At 33.5% G+C, this 16,487-nt stretch overlaps 1 protein-coding gene across 1 annotated transcript in view; it reads right to left on the reverse strand.

Moving 5' to 3' along the window:
* Positions 1 to 16,487, reverse strand: part of VEGFC (vascular endothelial growth factor C) — a 155,002-nt gene that overhangs the window by 20,716 nt on the left and 117,799 nt on the right. The window contains exon 4 of the mRNA XM_023505844.2: positions 4,327 to 4,478. Coding sequence (XP_023361612.1) covers positions 4,327 to 4,478 — 152 coding nt within the window. The remainder of the gene's footprint in view (positions 1 to 4,326; positions 4,479 to 16,487) is intronic.

Genomic DNA, 16,487 nt, shown 5'->3' on the forward strand with positions numbered 1-16,487 from the left:
CCCTGACATAAGTTTCTTTCATTCCAGTTCATCTTCTACTCATTTGTCAAATTAATCTTCTCTAAACCACAGATCTGATCATGTCATCCTTCTCCCCTCTCCCATCCAGTAAATTCCATTGGTTTCATATTTCTTCCAGTATTAAATAGAAAATCCTTTGACATTCAAAGCCCTTTTCTGGCCCCATTCTATCTTTTTAGTTTTCTTAGATACTCTTTCCCTCTTTTCCCCACATATGCTGCAATCAAATGATACATGCTTCCATGCTGTTCCTCAAGTTGGATACTCTATTTCCCAATTTGAAGCTCTTTTTCTGGCTGTCCCCTAAGCCTTTCTCTCCATTGCAGTATCCTAGGTTCCTTCAAATCCCAGCTGAAATAGAAGAAATTCAAGTTCTCCTTCAGTATTTGCTTCTGCCCTCTATTATCTTCAGTTTGTCCTTATATGTCTTATTTATACACAATTATTTTCATATTATTTCTTTCATTAAGATATAAGCTCTCAGTAGATAGAAATTGTTTTTGCCTTTGTTTCCTCAGTGATTAGTTCATTGTCTGCCACATAATAAGTATCTAACAAATGCTTATTGATTGACACTAGATTATCTTCCGGAACACTTCAAATTATAAATATTGTTTATTTAAAGGCAACTAGGTAGTAGAGTAGATAGATTACTGGGCTTGAAAACATTTTTCTGAGATCAAATTTGACCCCAGACACTAATTGTATGACTAAATGTAATAATGTGCTTCAGTTTCTTCAATTGCAAAATGAGCTGAGAAAAAAATGTCAAATCACTCTAGTTATTGCCAGGAAAACCCCAAATGGGATCACAAAGAATTGGAGTGACTAAATGACAATTTTTAAAATTGGTTATCTCAATAGATGAGGAAAAAGCATTTGATAAAATCCAATAACCATTTCATTAAAAACACAAGAGTATAGAAATAAATGGACTTTTCTTTAAAATAGTCAGTAGCATCTATTTAAAACCATCAGCAAGCATCATATGTAATGGGGATAAACTAGAATCATTCCCAATAAGATCAGGGGTTAAACAAGGTTGCCCACCATCACCATGACTTTTCTATACTGTATTAGAAATGCTAGCTTCAGGAATAAAAATTGAGAAAGAGATTAAAGGAATTAGAGTAGGTAATGAAACCAAATTATCATTCTTTGCAGATAATATGATGTATATTTAGAGAACCCCAGAGAATCAACTAAAAAGCTATTAGAAATAACCCACAACTTCAGCAAAGCTGCAGGATACAAAATAAATTTACACAAATCATCAGCATTCTTATACATCACTAACAAAATCCAACAGCAAGAGATACAAAGAGAAATTCCATTTAAAATAACTTGATAATATAAAATATTTGGTAATTTATCTGCCAAGGGAAAGTCAGGAACTATATAAGCAAAACTACAAAACACTTTCCACACAAAGTCAGATCTAAGTAATTGGAAAAATATCAAGTGCTCTTGGATAGGTCAAGCAAATATAATAAAGATGACAATACTTCCTAAACTAATCTATTAATTTAGTTCTATACCAACCAAACTCCCGAGAAACTATTTTACTGTACTAGAAAAAATAACAACATTCATCTGGAAGAACAAAAGGTCAAGAATTTCAAAAGAATTAATGAAGAGAAAAGCAAATGAGAGTGGACTAGCTGTACCAGATCTAAACCTATATTATAAGGCAGCAGTCATCAAAACCATTTGGTACTGGCTAAGAAATAGACTAGTTGATCAGTGGAATAGGTTAGGCTCATAGAACAAAATAGCCAATGACTATAACAATCTAATATTTGACAAAGCAAAAAGCCCCACCTTTTGGGATAAGAATTCACTATTTGACAAAAACTGCTGGGAAAATCAGAAACTACTATGGTAGAAAGTAGGCATAGACCCACACCTAACACTGTATTTCAAAATAAGATCAAAATGGGTTCATGATCTAGACATAAAGAATGATACTGTAAATAAATTAGAAGAATATAGGATAATTTACCTCTCAGACCTGTGGAGGAGGAAGGAATTTGTGATCAAAGAAGAACTAGAGATCATTATTGATCATAAAATAGATAATTTTGATTATATTAAGTTAAAAAGTTTTTGTACAAACAAAACCAATGCAGGCAACATTAGAAAGGAAGCAATAAACTGGGAAAGCATTTTTACATCCAAAGGATCTGATAAAGGCCTTGTTTTAAAAATATATAGAGAATTGACTCAAATTTGTAATGGTTCAAGCCATTCTCCAATTGATAAATGGTCAAAGGATATGAACAGACAATTTTCAGATGAAGAAATTGAAACTATTTGTAGCCACATGAAAAGGTGCTCCAAATCACTACTAATCAGAGAAATACAAATCAAGACAACACTGAGATATCATTACACACCTGTCAGATTGACTAAGATGACAGGAAAAGATAATGACTAATGTTGGAGGGGATGTGGGAAAACTGGGATACTGATACATTGTTGGTGGAACTGTGAATGGATCCAAGCATTCTGGAGAGCAGTTTGGAACTATGCTCAAAAAGTTATCAAACTGTGCATACCCTTTGATCCAGCAATGTTTCTATTGGGATTATATCCCAAAGAGATATTAAAAGAGGGAAAGGGATCCACATTGTAAAAATGTTTGTAGGAACCCTTTTCATAATGGCAAGCAACTGGAAACTAAGTGGATGCCCATCAATTGGAGAACGGCTGAATAAATTGTGGTATATGAATGTTATGGAATATTATTGTTCTGTAAGAAATGACCAGCAGGATGATTTCAGAGGCTGGAGAGAACTACATGAACTGATATAAACTGAAATGAGCAAAACCAGGAGATCATTTTACACAGCAACAACAAGACTATATGATGATTAATTCTGACGGATGTGGCTCTCTTCAACATTGTGATGTTTTGGATCAGTTCCACTTGTGCAGTGATGAAGAAAACCATCTACACCTAGAGAGAGAACCCTGGGAACAGAGAGTGGAACACAACATAGCATTCTCACTCTGTCATTATTTGCTTGTATTTTGTTTCTTTTTTCTCAATTTTTTTTTCTTCCTTCTTGATCTGATTTTTCTTGCGCAACTGGATAGTTGTGTGAATATATATACACATATTGTATCTGGCATGTATTTTGGCATATTTGGCATGTATTGAACTGCCTGCCAGGTCGGAGAGGAGATAGGGGAAGAAGGAAAAAATTTGTGGCAGGGGGTTATGCAGGGGTCAATGTTGGAAAAATTACCCATGCATATGCTTTGTGAATGAAAAGCTTTAATAAATTTTTGTTGTAATATATGATTTTAATTGAGTTATGTAAACTTGCATCCTATATATCTAGTTTATAAATATGAATACTTTGTATTTATGTCCTTTTTTTGTTCATGTATACATTTCTTTATTGCCTTTAAATGGTGGAGAACTAAATGTTATCCACAATTGGGAGAGGGGAGAGAGAAGAGATGGCATGTCAATGGTATCTAACTATAACTGATAATGGGTAATGACTATATTCTCAAGATATAAATCTACTTTCAGACTCTTGTATTTGACCTTGGGGCGTAAGCGCTGCCATTTGTGAAACTATCAAAAATATGGGTTTGGAAAAATAAAAATGAGGGGCTATGGTTCTTCTTTTCATTTAAAATTATCTACATATATTGCTCAATATGCATGTGTATATGGATAAGAATATGTGATCTAGATATCTAATTTTACAAAAGGAAATGTATTAGAAATAGGAAAACTTTTAAATAAAGCAAAATTATTTCTTTTCCTTTATAGGAAAGAGATCCTTGGTTCATAGGGAATATGCCAAGGGAATGCAAATTCTAGCAGATCCTACAAATCTGGAAAGATTTTAATAATAAGCCCAGCAAAAGAGTATACTTTTGTTATCCAAATATCAGTCCATATAAATTTGAAAAGACTTCTCATAAGACTGGCTTTAAAAACTCACAAATGCTGGGAAACATCTCTGTTATGTGTTGCTAGCATCAGAACCTATATCGCTGAAACCATGCATCCTACAACACTCAAAGTATAAATGATTTTTGCCCCATTGTTATGTGTATGATTCATATTATATTATAGCTTATGATATATTATAAGGTATATTTATAAATATTACATATATATATTTAGCTATATTATTAGTTTGATTATGCTTTCATAGTATTCTATACATTTGACTTTACCTTAGCTTTGTGAATAGGATACTGGTAGCTTTGTTGTTATTTTTTAGATTGTTTCATATTGGTGGCATAGGATTCAGAAACAAAGATTCAGTTAATACTCACTGTGACTGTGTTGCTGGCAGGGAACGTCTAATAATTGAATGAACTTGTCTATAAACATCCAGTTTAGACATGCATCGGCAGGAGGTATGATTGGCAAAACTGATGGTAACTGGCTTGGGGCCATGAGAAAGAGGCACTGTAATCTCAAACAACTACAGAGAAAGGGGGGAAAAACAGCAGCAATTATATAGATTCTGTTAACAAATGTAAATAAAAATCCAGTATTTTGTTTTTATTAAATATGCATATATAGATTATATGTAAGAACATTTTACTTTTTTTGCCATCTTTATCTCATTATAGAGAATATTTCATATATTTTTAGTGGTAAAAGCAATATGGACCTTATATTAGAAGAAACAAATGTTCAATACTTTTAAAGAAACCTTTTAAAAAGTATTACAAATACATCTCTCTTAGTCACAAAATTATGAATTTAAACAGAACTAATGGGTTTAACTTAAGACATTTAATATAATTTGAGTACATAGGTTTTGTAACAGAGGTTTCCTGATACTTTAAGAATTCATTCATATTACCCTTTAAAAAATTGGAAAAAAAAAAAGAGAATGCAATGAATGCTTACTAATAGGCATTACTAATGAGCAGCCATTGACATTTTAATGGAAAAAGATTTCAGTTATAATGAACAAGATTAAGTTGAATTTGAGACAAATCATTTTATTTCATGCTGAGGGCAGAGATTTATAAAATGATCCTTGTTATAACAAGTCTGTTTTGGATTTTCTATTCATGAAAAATTCCAATTTTTCTTCCCTCTAATAATATTTATTTCTTATGAAACATACAAATAAGAAAATATTTCAGTGTAATAATGTTGATTTGAAACTTCAGAGATTTTAAATATAATTTCCAAAAGAATAATAATATTGTGAAAATGAAATGAAATGTTAAATGACTGATGAGCTTAGACTTAAAAATTTTAAGTATAATTTGGCTACATTTTCACATTATTATGTTTTGTATTCAGATAAGGGAAATATCATTAGAACTAAGAAAGCTCCGTGCCCTCCAATCACTTGCTATGATTTCAAAATTTTAGGTGAGATTTAGTTTGGAAGACAGATTTAGGGATGGGGTTGCATTAATCATTGCTACTCCTGCTATAGTATGAGCAAAACTGGTTAATCTACACCCACTTCTTATTTTGATTCCTAAGCCAAATCTCATGACTAGGTATATGTGTACACACACACCAACACACACACATACATACATACACAAGCAAATATATATATAAATATCAATATATACATTTTATGTTTATATATATATATAATACATAATACATACACATATACATATAGAAATTTCCCCAAGATCTTTGTATATGTGTATTTTATATACTAATGTATTGATATATGTTGTATATGTGTATTTTACATACATATGTATTGATATATGTAGAGGGCTGAAACTCTGAAAAGGTGTACTTGAATCTCAGACACAGAGCACTTAAGATTAATTACCTATTTGATATGCTAGATGGTGCAGTGGATAGAGCACCAGCCCTGAAGTCAGGAGGACCTGAATTCAAATCTGGTTTCAGACACTTAGCACTTCCTAGACAAGTGGCCCTAACCTCTCTCCCTCAACCCTCCAATCCTTGTCTATGATTACTTCACCACCACACATTCAGCAAGTACCAATGGTGAGGAGAGCTATCACATCACCATCTCATCTAAATATATGTATATAGAGGAATTATCTCACATCGAATAGGTAATTAGCCTTAAGTGCTCTGCTGTCTCAGATTCAAGTACACTTTTTCAGAATTTCAGCCCTCTACACCTATATCTATATCTGTATATGGATACACACACACACACACACACACACACACACACATTTTGGAGCAGTCAAACCTATGATTTCATTGATATAGAAAATTTCAACTGTAGAAATAATGTTTTGTTGAAACTCCCTCTACTGATTTCTATCAGTAATTCTATGTAATATAGTTTTAGAGAGTTGCAAGGACACAGACAGATTTTTGAATCTTGATCTTCCTCAGTCTGAAACCAATTATACCATGCATTTAAAATGTAGATTTTGAATATTTGTCTTTACAAAATATATATAAATATATGAGGATAGGAACTGGACTTATGATTTTATGCTATTTGGAATTCCCAGATAAGGAAAATGTTATTCTTCCCTGTAATAAAGGGATTTAAAGAATTGTCTAGGCCATTGAGAGGAAAAGGAACTTGCCCAGGTATACAATTGGCTACTATGTGTCAGAAATAGGATTTGAACTCCAACTTCCGGGCTCTGTAACCTGCCCTCTACTCGATATTATTGTTCATTCATTTCAGTCTTGTTTGACTCTTCACAATCCCATTTGGGATTATTTTGGCAAAGATATTAGAATGCTTGGCCATTTTCTTGTCCAGGTCATTTTTCAGATGAAGAAATTGAATCAGGATTAAGCAATTAGCTCAGGGTCACAGAGCTAGATGATTCTCTGAGTACATAATCCCTTGAGCAGAGGTGATCAACAGCTTTATATTCATTTCCCTTCCACAAAGGCCTAATTTGTTGATTTCATTTATTGCCGGAAGGACTTTGGGTTTTCAAAAACAATGCCAATATACTCCAAACTATGGCAAGTTTGATCAAGATAGAAACATTTTGAGTAAAGAGTCAGTGATGCACTTGTGTCTTTCAGCTGAAAAACAAATTAATCCTTTAGACTCATGATCAGAAAGTGACCACCAGGTTGTCATCATGACATGTAAATAGCTGCAAAGGTATTGATGGGTTTTAAACTGTATCAAATGAACAAAATACCATACTAATGAATTATGCATCTCAGGTTATGAAATCAGTTACTCCTAAAATTCAAATTAATCTTTCACTATTTTGAGAGGGAAGAAAAAAAGGGGGAAATCAAAGATTTGATTTTGGCTAATGAAAAAAGATAAGAAAGGAATCGCCTTCATCTCTTTAGAGTAAATAAAAGGAAATGTAAAAAAAAAAAAAAAAAAAAAAAAAAAGCAAAATAAAGAGCAAATCTCTGCCATGAAAAGAAAGAAATCTGCTACATCTGCTCAACAAATACATTAATTCAACAAATATTTGTAAACAAAGGTATTTTGATATATAAGTGCTCTCTCTACATAACACATATATACACAGAGAAATAGGTATATGTGTATACATACACATTTTTCTTTCTGCATATATATATATCTACATATATATATATGTATATATAGTCTCTGGGGAGAATAGCAAGCAAGATAATACAGGAAAAAGAACCTCAAGATGTATAAAATGTAACACTTGCTATTTCAGTAAGGTTCTTTTATAAGTACTTGTATAATAGCTTTAAGCAGTATAAAAGAAGAAAAAAGACATCTCAACACAAAGACAAAACAGAAAAACATAAATAACAACAGATAAAGGAAATAATTGCAAGGGTAATTAGGGAACTAAGTTTGTTTGTATGATGTTCACGGATTGCAAACATTTAGAGAAAGTGAATCCTTCACTTTGAATACAGCTTATGTTCTCTATTTTAAAAATAGCTTTATCTTACTTTTTGCCTATATTCTTAGTCACTTGCAATATGTTTTTTAACAGTACATCATTCTGTACTGTTAAAATTGTGGAGTGTTCTTAGGAGTTATGCAGGGTAGGTGTTTAACTCATGGTTCTTGAATTACTCATTGACCTAGACTGGTCATCTCCTATGATGTCTTCTCACCATGCTAACAAACACAGCCTTGAGATTTAGTTCCAGTGCATGACCAAAATACTTTCAATTAAAAGTTGGAACCAGATAATTAACAGCTGGCCCCCATGGCATCTTACTAAAGCAAATGCTATTTCCTGGCCTGTGAAAAATAATCAGATTTGTATAATAAGAACAGAAAGAATAGCACGAAAATTAGATATAGGATAGTTTAGAAAAGTTTTTTAAAGTGCAATCTACATATCCTATGTATCCTATGAGGATGTGCAAGACAATCATTTAGGGAAGTCAGAAGCAAATAGCTGAACTTCTATTTATAGTCACTTGTACTTTAAAAAGAAATTAATTTTTGATATTATATAATGCATTGATTGACAATGTCACTTTGTTGTTGTTATTTAGTTGTTTCAGTCACATCTGATTCTTCATGATCCCATTTAGAGCTTTTTTGGCTGGCAAAGATACTTTCTGCAGCTCATTTTATACATGTGGAAATTAAGGTAAACAGGGTTAAGTGACTTTCCTAGAGACACAGCTAGTAAATGTCCGAGATCAGATTTGAATTCATGCATATAGTATGCCAGGAATCTTGAGGGAGGAGTAGGAGCTAAATAACATGGAAGATTTGACTATGGAACCTTGATATAGTTTTTGTCTTTCAGCAGACTGCAAGTCCAAATGGGATCACAAAGAATTACCACTGAAAAGGACTCAGCAATTACAAAAATGTAAATGTGTAATTCTAAGGAAAATATGTTTCAAGTAAGGATATTCCTGTTTAAAAATACTATCTGTTTACAATTATTAGAAATGCTTCCTTTGAGAATTGCAGTTCTACCTGGCTAGTGAGTCAAGTATGAAGTAAATATCTTCTCTCATTGTGATAAATAAGAAACATCCTATTCCCATGTCTCATTGTGACATGGAGCTGATGACATTGGATCTCAAAACTACTGGCAATTGAGAACAAACTCTATTAGTTCCTACTAAACTAGAATATTTGATGGGTCTAGAAATATCTATCCATTGACCAAGACCTGGCCTAAGATCAGAGAACTCATGAGGAGACTTTTTTTTTTTTTTCTAATCACAACAATGCTATTTCATATGTATTTAGAAGACTTATGATCAGCATTAATAGAAAGAAGATTGACCTTGCTGAAAAAATGAAACCAAAATGTACTACCTCTTTAATAACTTTTTAATTGGTGTAAAAAGCTTATTCAGTGTTCATTAAATATTTTTCCTTCTCTCACATCAATCATTACTTTCGGTAGCTGTCATTTACTCACTCTCATAGAAAAATAAAAAGAAAACTTCACACCCTCTTTCCCCCCTTACTTTTTTCATTTTTAACTTCTCTTTTCCTATAAATATGTGCCAGGATGCTGTTTGGCAAAAGTATCTGAACTGAGAAATTTCTTTATAGTTTATAACTGAAATACTTACTGAGTCAGTAAAAATATTGAGCCAAAAGAAGAAAAGATAATTATTTTTAGAAATGAATAAGTCATTTCCCTGGAACTATATCTGTTTACTTAGAAACAGAAAAGAACCAATATTATGATCTAATCCCAAAATTTATAACTATCATTGTATTCAGCATAGTGAATATAAATATATGTATATATTGCAATACACATCTATTCACTTATCCACTTCTCTATCGACCAATCTATTGATATTTAATTATATACCATACTGTGATGACTTTAGGCGGACACCTATAGGAGCTAGATTAATGTAAAAGAAATTGTATAGAGTTGGAAGTAAAGCAACCTTATTCATGTGCCAATTATCTTTCCAATTAGCTGTGTGTCTATGGGTAGTCACTTTCATGTATCAGGGAATTTCTTGCCTCCTTCGTAATATAAGAATAGTTGACTAGCTAAGATGTTCATTAATGCCCCTTCTAGAGCTAATGTTCTATAATTTTTTTTCTGTAGGGATTTATTTCCTTTTGATGAATAAATATATATAAAGCAAAACCCTACTTGAAAAAATGGCAATATCAACCATCAAAAATAACAGTTACTGGAAGTGAAGAAAGCCCAACTATATTTCTTTGTTAAAAGAAGTAATGAAATAATTTTTTGTTCAATTTTACATGAGAGATGAAGAGTAAAGGCAGTTACAATAGATTCAATATTAAGGTGAGGGGCTAGAAGCTGACAGGTGGTCAGGATTAAGAGGTGGGAGAGCTTCCTGAGAAGACCTGAAGAACTGAAACATCATAGCAAGCTAATCTGAAACAGTAGCAAATAGTCTCATGCAATCCTATAGCCTCAAAATACAATAGATATTATTAATAATGATCTTTGTTCCATTGTTTCAATTATGACCAGCTCTTCATGACTCCACTTGAGGTTTCTTTGGCAAAGATATTGGAGTACTTTGCTATTTTCTTCTCCAGCTCATTTTACAGATTGAGGATAGTGAGGAAGAGTGAAGTAACTTGCCCAGGGTCACACAGATTAGTGTGTTTGATTAGACACTTGTCTGAGGCTAGTTTTGAACTTAAAAAAAGATGTATCTTCCTGACTCCAAGTTGGGCATTCTAACTCCTGTGCCACCTGCCTGACCTGTTGAAATGATACTAAGTTATCAAACAAGAGTGAAAACTGGGAAATCAGGAAAATTTGGCTTTTCAACATTGAGAAGTTTGACTTTGTATAAATTAGTTCCCCATTATCTCTGATTTTCAAGTTCTGCATCTATAAAAAAGAGGGAGTTGGACTAGTTTCTGAAGTCAGTCCTCTTCTCCTCTCCTCTCTTCTCTCTCTGGCAATTGGGATTAAGTGACCTGCCCAAAATCACACAGCCAGGAAGTTTTAAGTGTTTGAGGTCATATTTGAATCCAGGCCCTCCTGATTTCAGGGCTGGTGCTTTATCCACTACACTAACTAGCTGCCCCTGATCTCTGAAGTCTCTTAAAACTCAGATGTACTGTGTTTTTATTATTATATTAAGTCTAATAATGATGTTAAGTATTCCCTGCCCTACTATAATGCTTTAATGTAGCATTGAGTTCCTTGGGTCTTCTAAAACTATTTCAGTACTGCACAAGCTTTGGCAAGATCTATTTAAGTTGGAATGGTTGCATTTATGGGCAAGCCAGTGGATTAGATGTATATATATTCAAGGCTCAATGTAGCTATATTGAGGAAGATAACTAGGGATCATTACTTTCTTTGTGACACAACTCTTTGGCCACAACAATTCACAAATTTTGTTTGTTTTTTGTAAAGGTGAGAATTTGCTACAATCTTTTTTTTGCAGAGGGAATGAATGACAAGCTTACAGATCCTTGAAGAGTGGAAGCAAGTATACTTGCTGTTGAAAAGCATACACACACATATATGTGGATCTAGATATATATTCAATAAGAAATGGTTCCAATTAAAAAATTCTAAAAATGTAAATAGTTAAGTCTTAGTCAAATGGAAAATCAACTCATTCAGAATTCATCATTCCCAGAATATTTAAGCTAGAGACAATATTGTACTCATTACACATATATTGTATAATTGATTCTGAAACACTTTAGATTCAAATTAACCAGACTGTATAAAACAGTTGATAAAATTTATGCTTGCAAAAACCTACAAAATAGAAATTATTCTTGATTCTTTTGTTATTGATTATATAGGTATTTGCAAAGTTTATTTTGCATGTAAATGTATTCATAGTTTTCTATGGAAATTATTAGATTGATGATGTAGTCTTTGCTAAGAGATCCCTTTTATTAAAATATGACATATGGCACTGGGGAAAAAACAACATAGTTGCAATTAGAAGACCTAACTTGAGTTGTAGTTTTACCATTCTTGACTTATATGAAACTAAGAAATGCAGCTTGATTTGGTGGATAGAGAGCTAGCCTCAGAGTCAGGAGGCCTTGGGTTCAAGTTCCTTTCTAAAAAAAAAAAATTGGTTTGTAACCATGGAAACCTCTCGCTGTGCTGGGCTGTTCTCTAAACCTATAAATTATAGGGCAAGTATTAATCTGCTTTAGTAAATTCTATTACTTCATCAAGTCTTCCCTATTTCAATAACATTCCAAGTTAGGTCTAAAAAATAGAAGCCAAAACTAATTGGAATTCCCTCAGTTGCTGCTGAATATTTTACACACAATGAATCCAGACAAACTATTTCATAGACATCAACAGCAACAACAAAAATCACACTATTCACTTGAATTCCTTAAAGAGACCATAAGAATTTAACCTTCAGTGGTGAGATTAGTGTTAGCTAAACAAAATGTTAACTAAATTATGATAAATAACATTGTTCCACATGACCAATTTGTTTGAACTTTAAATTGAACTTCTCAGTTACTAATGTAGCAACTTAGTCAAACAAGCAATCATCAATTGGTTAGCAGCTTATCATTTGCACCAGTGATGGTATATGTACACATTTCTCTCACAAAGATGTAGGTGACAAATCCAAGACTGTTGGATGATTTAAACATTAATAATTCAGGAATGGTCTTCAAAGTATAGTATCTAAGTGGAAGATAATGACCAACTCCTCTCTATTGGCATTGAGTTAAGACCATAATGAAATGAAGTTAAACTAAAGCATAAGGGATTTAGGGTGGACTTAAGGAAGAATTAGCTGAAGAAATTGATAAACATGGAAATACTTTATTGAAGGCAATAGTGAAATATCTTGATTTGGGAATTTTGTCCAATTGAGACAGCAAAACTTTGTCTTAAAGTTACCTGGGAATTTTGTTTTAGATCTTCTCTCTCTCTAACTTGCTTATAGAATGGCAATAGTTTGATAGAGTATCTAATAGTTGTATGCCAGTATGTTATATTTATAGCTCATAATATTCCTCTTCTGTTTTTAACGGAAAAGCCCTGATGGAATTAATTTTAAACTCTTTGGAGAAAGATGCTTTTCTTCAGAGATTATCCCTGATAATGTGAATGTTTTAAATAGAGTTCCTAAGAAATTACACCCTTAAGGTTCACTGCTCAATTTTTCATCTCTCTTCGAAAAATGTTGATCCTGAAAGATCTACAAACCTTTCAAAGTAAAGTATGTGTTGGCAAAATTACAACTATGCTGCTGGGTATAAATTAACTATGAAACTTGGTTTTCCTTTTTATAGAGCAGGATTTATGAAAATTTTGAGTACTTGGTCTAATAAAAAAGATATAAAAGAAATGGAACAGAGAAATCTCAAATAAAGACATAATTTATTCTTTAATGGAAAAAACCCTGTAATTTTTAAGGAAATGAATGATGCTGATATTTTTAAAGGTAGTCTACAGTATATTAATGATTTATATTTCAAATGTATGCTTACAAATCAGAAATTTGATATTCAGAACACATATTATTCAAGGAAAGAATGTTATAAATAACTATTAAGTTTCTAGGCAACATAGAAAAACATATTTAATCAATCAGATTTCATTTATTAAGTGTCTACTGAATGTCATGTATCATGGTAACCTATAATACAGGGTATCACAAAAGTCACAGTACTGTTCTATAATATTTGGAACATTTTTAATGAGTACTACTCTTCCATTAAAGTCTTCCTTTGATGCCTCATCAGGTGGATAGATGAGCCTGGGTATACAAGGATCAACCTAGCAAAGTTTCTGAAAGGCTCATTATAGAGCAATTATAAAGGAGCTGACATTTTGGATATAGTCACTCCCAAATATTAATCAATAAACATCTATTAAGTACCTATTATGTGCCAAGTCCTGTGCTAAAGTACTAGGGATTTAAAAAAAAAAAAAGGAAAACACATTCCTTGCCCTCAAGAAACTCACAATCTAATGGGGGGGGGGAGACAATATGGAAACATATATATATATATATATATATATATATATATATATACATAAATAAGTTATATACAAGATAAATGGGAAATAATTAAGAGACAGAAAGGTCTAGAATTAAGAGGAGTTAGGAAAAGTTTCCTGTAAAAGATGAAATTTTGCAGAAGAGATAAAGAAGGAGTACATTCCTGGCATGGAGGTCAATCACAGAAAATGCCAGGAGCTGTGAAATAGAGTGTCTTGTTTGTGGAACAGCCAGGAAGCAAGTGATCTGAATTGAAGTGTACATGGCATAAGAAGATTGGAAAGTTTCAAGGGATTAGATTATAAGGAACACTGAATGATAAAGAATTTCTTATTAGATCCTGGAGGCAATAGGACACTATTGGAGTTTTGAATAGGCAGAATAGAGTATATATTAAAGTAGGGAGGGATTAGGCAAGCAGACCTATTAGTGGGCTATTGCAGTATTTTAGGACCTGCACCAGAGTTGGGATAATGACAGAAGAGAGAAGAGATCAAATTCAAGAAATGTTGGAAAGGTGAAATCAACAGACTGGATATGGTGGGGGGGGGGGGAGAGGGTGAGGGAGGGGGCTGTAAGAAAAAGTAAGGAGTCAGGATGATCCCTAGATTGCAAGCCTGAGGGACTATGAGTATGGTTTTGCTCTCTACAATAAAAGGGAAGGTAGGAGTTGGGGTGAGGAGAGAAAGTTTAGAGAGAAAGGTAATTAGTTCTATTTTTGATCATACTGAATTTAAGAATGTCTACTATATATCCAGCCTGAAATATTTGAAAAGCATTTGAAGATATGAAATTACAAGTCAGCAGACAGGTTAGGGAAAGATATATAAATGTGGTAATCACCAGTATAGTATAAATGGTAATTGAATCCAAGGAAACTAAGATGCAATTAATGTAAAAGGAGAAGAGAAGACGGACCAAGAAGTGAATCCTGTGGGACTCCTAAGGTTAGAGAGCATAATTTGAATAAGATCCCAAATAAGGAAACTAAGGAGTTGTGGATAAACTGGAAGAGAACTAGGAGAGAATGATACCCTGAAAGCCTAAAAAGGAGAGTATCAAGAACAGAAAAGTGATCAAATTCCAAAAGCTTCAGAGAAGTCAAGGAGGAAAACTGAGAAAAGGCTATTAGATTTGGCAATTAAGAGATCAGACTCATAAGTGGGATTATAAGGCATTAAGAAGAGACTGAGAAAAGTTTAACCACAAAAGCCAGAAGAGACATATTCTGTTACTTACCAAGTATGGAAGGATCAAATAAGAGTTTTTTTTTTTTTTAATAATAGAAACAAATGTTTGTAGGCAGTATGTAATAAGCCAGTAGAAATGAAGAGATCAAAACTAAGTGATAGAGTAAGAAGAACATAGGCCCATCTGTTGGAAGAGATGGGAAGTAATGGGATTAACTAGGTACAGAGCAGGTAAGAGTAAGACTACCCTATTATGTGAGATGGGGTGAAGGGGGACATCGTGGAAGAAGGGAATATGAGTGATTTAAGATGAGGATTGGAGAAAGGAGAAATTTATAGCAAATAGCCTCAACTTTTCATGGGGTGATGTCTTTTACTTGCACGTGAATTGGATTTAAGTAAGGCAGAGTTGCACAAAGTTATCAGTCTCATTCTCTTCCAGACTCATCAAAGGCCTGGAATGCAATGGATGACCTTGGCTTTTTTGATGTCTTAGTAGGCTCTAAGTGCTCCCTAAAGCCTGTTTCATGGCCTTTGGAACAAATTGTTCTCATCTATCCATTCAATTGGGGAAAATAGTCATATGTTTGGGATAGACATTGCACTAATGGGATTTGAGGCCTGTTTGGTGACCATCCTTGTTTAGTCTCCAAGGTGGTTTTACTGTGGTGTGCCCCCTATACACATTACTGCTTCTTGGAGCCACAGGTAAAATTTGCGTGGCAAGTGGACATGAAAGAAGAATGACAAGCCTTTCAAAGGCCTCAACAAGCCCTCACACCAGAGATGGGAGGGGGAGAATTTGAAAACAGCTTTAGAGAACAAGGATTAATCCAACCTCCCACCTAGATCAATCAGCTGAAGGGAATGATACTGAATGGTAGCAGATCATGTTCTATAAACATGATCACATTATATGTTCAGGCAGTAAAAGCTGGGCTGGGTAGGGTATTAGTATTAGATCTAGAAGCTATGAGGAAGTAAGGCTCTGGCAACTTTAGAGAGGGTGGATGTGTAGAGACTTATGTATATAGATAAATATAATATAGGAAACGGTGGTGTAATGAGCTGAAGCTCAAGTTGATGCACTGAGGTCCCAAGCATGTGAAGCTAAATAGTAATTGGACCATACTCTATTAATATATATGCTTGGAGAAAGAATGGCCTCGCCTACTCTTTGTGCAAGTTCTGATGTGTTGTATAGGAAATGACGATTTTGGTGGGTGGAGGCAGAGGGGCAGGAACAGAGGCGGAGAGAGACTGCCAGCTGGCATCTTGTCGCAGCTGCTCGCATTGCTATCTTCACCTCTGATCCCCCTTCACCTCTGATCCCCCTTCACCTCCAATCCTTCTTCATCTCCACAGAGAATAAAGATTGAAGATTTTCCCTTAACCTGAATTCCTGACTCCGGCTG

The sequence above is a fragment of the Sarcophilus harrisii genome, chromosome 6 (assembly GCF_902635505.1).
Source record: "Sarcophilus harrisii chromosome 6, mSarHar1.11, whole genome shotgun sequence".
In the NCBI taxonomy this organism is placed as follows: Eukaryota; Metazoa; Chordata; class Mammalia; order Dasyuromorphia; family Dasyuridae; genus Sarcophilus; species Sarcophilus harrisii.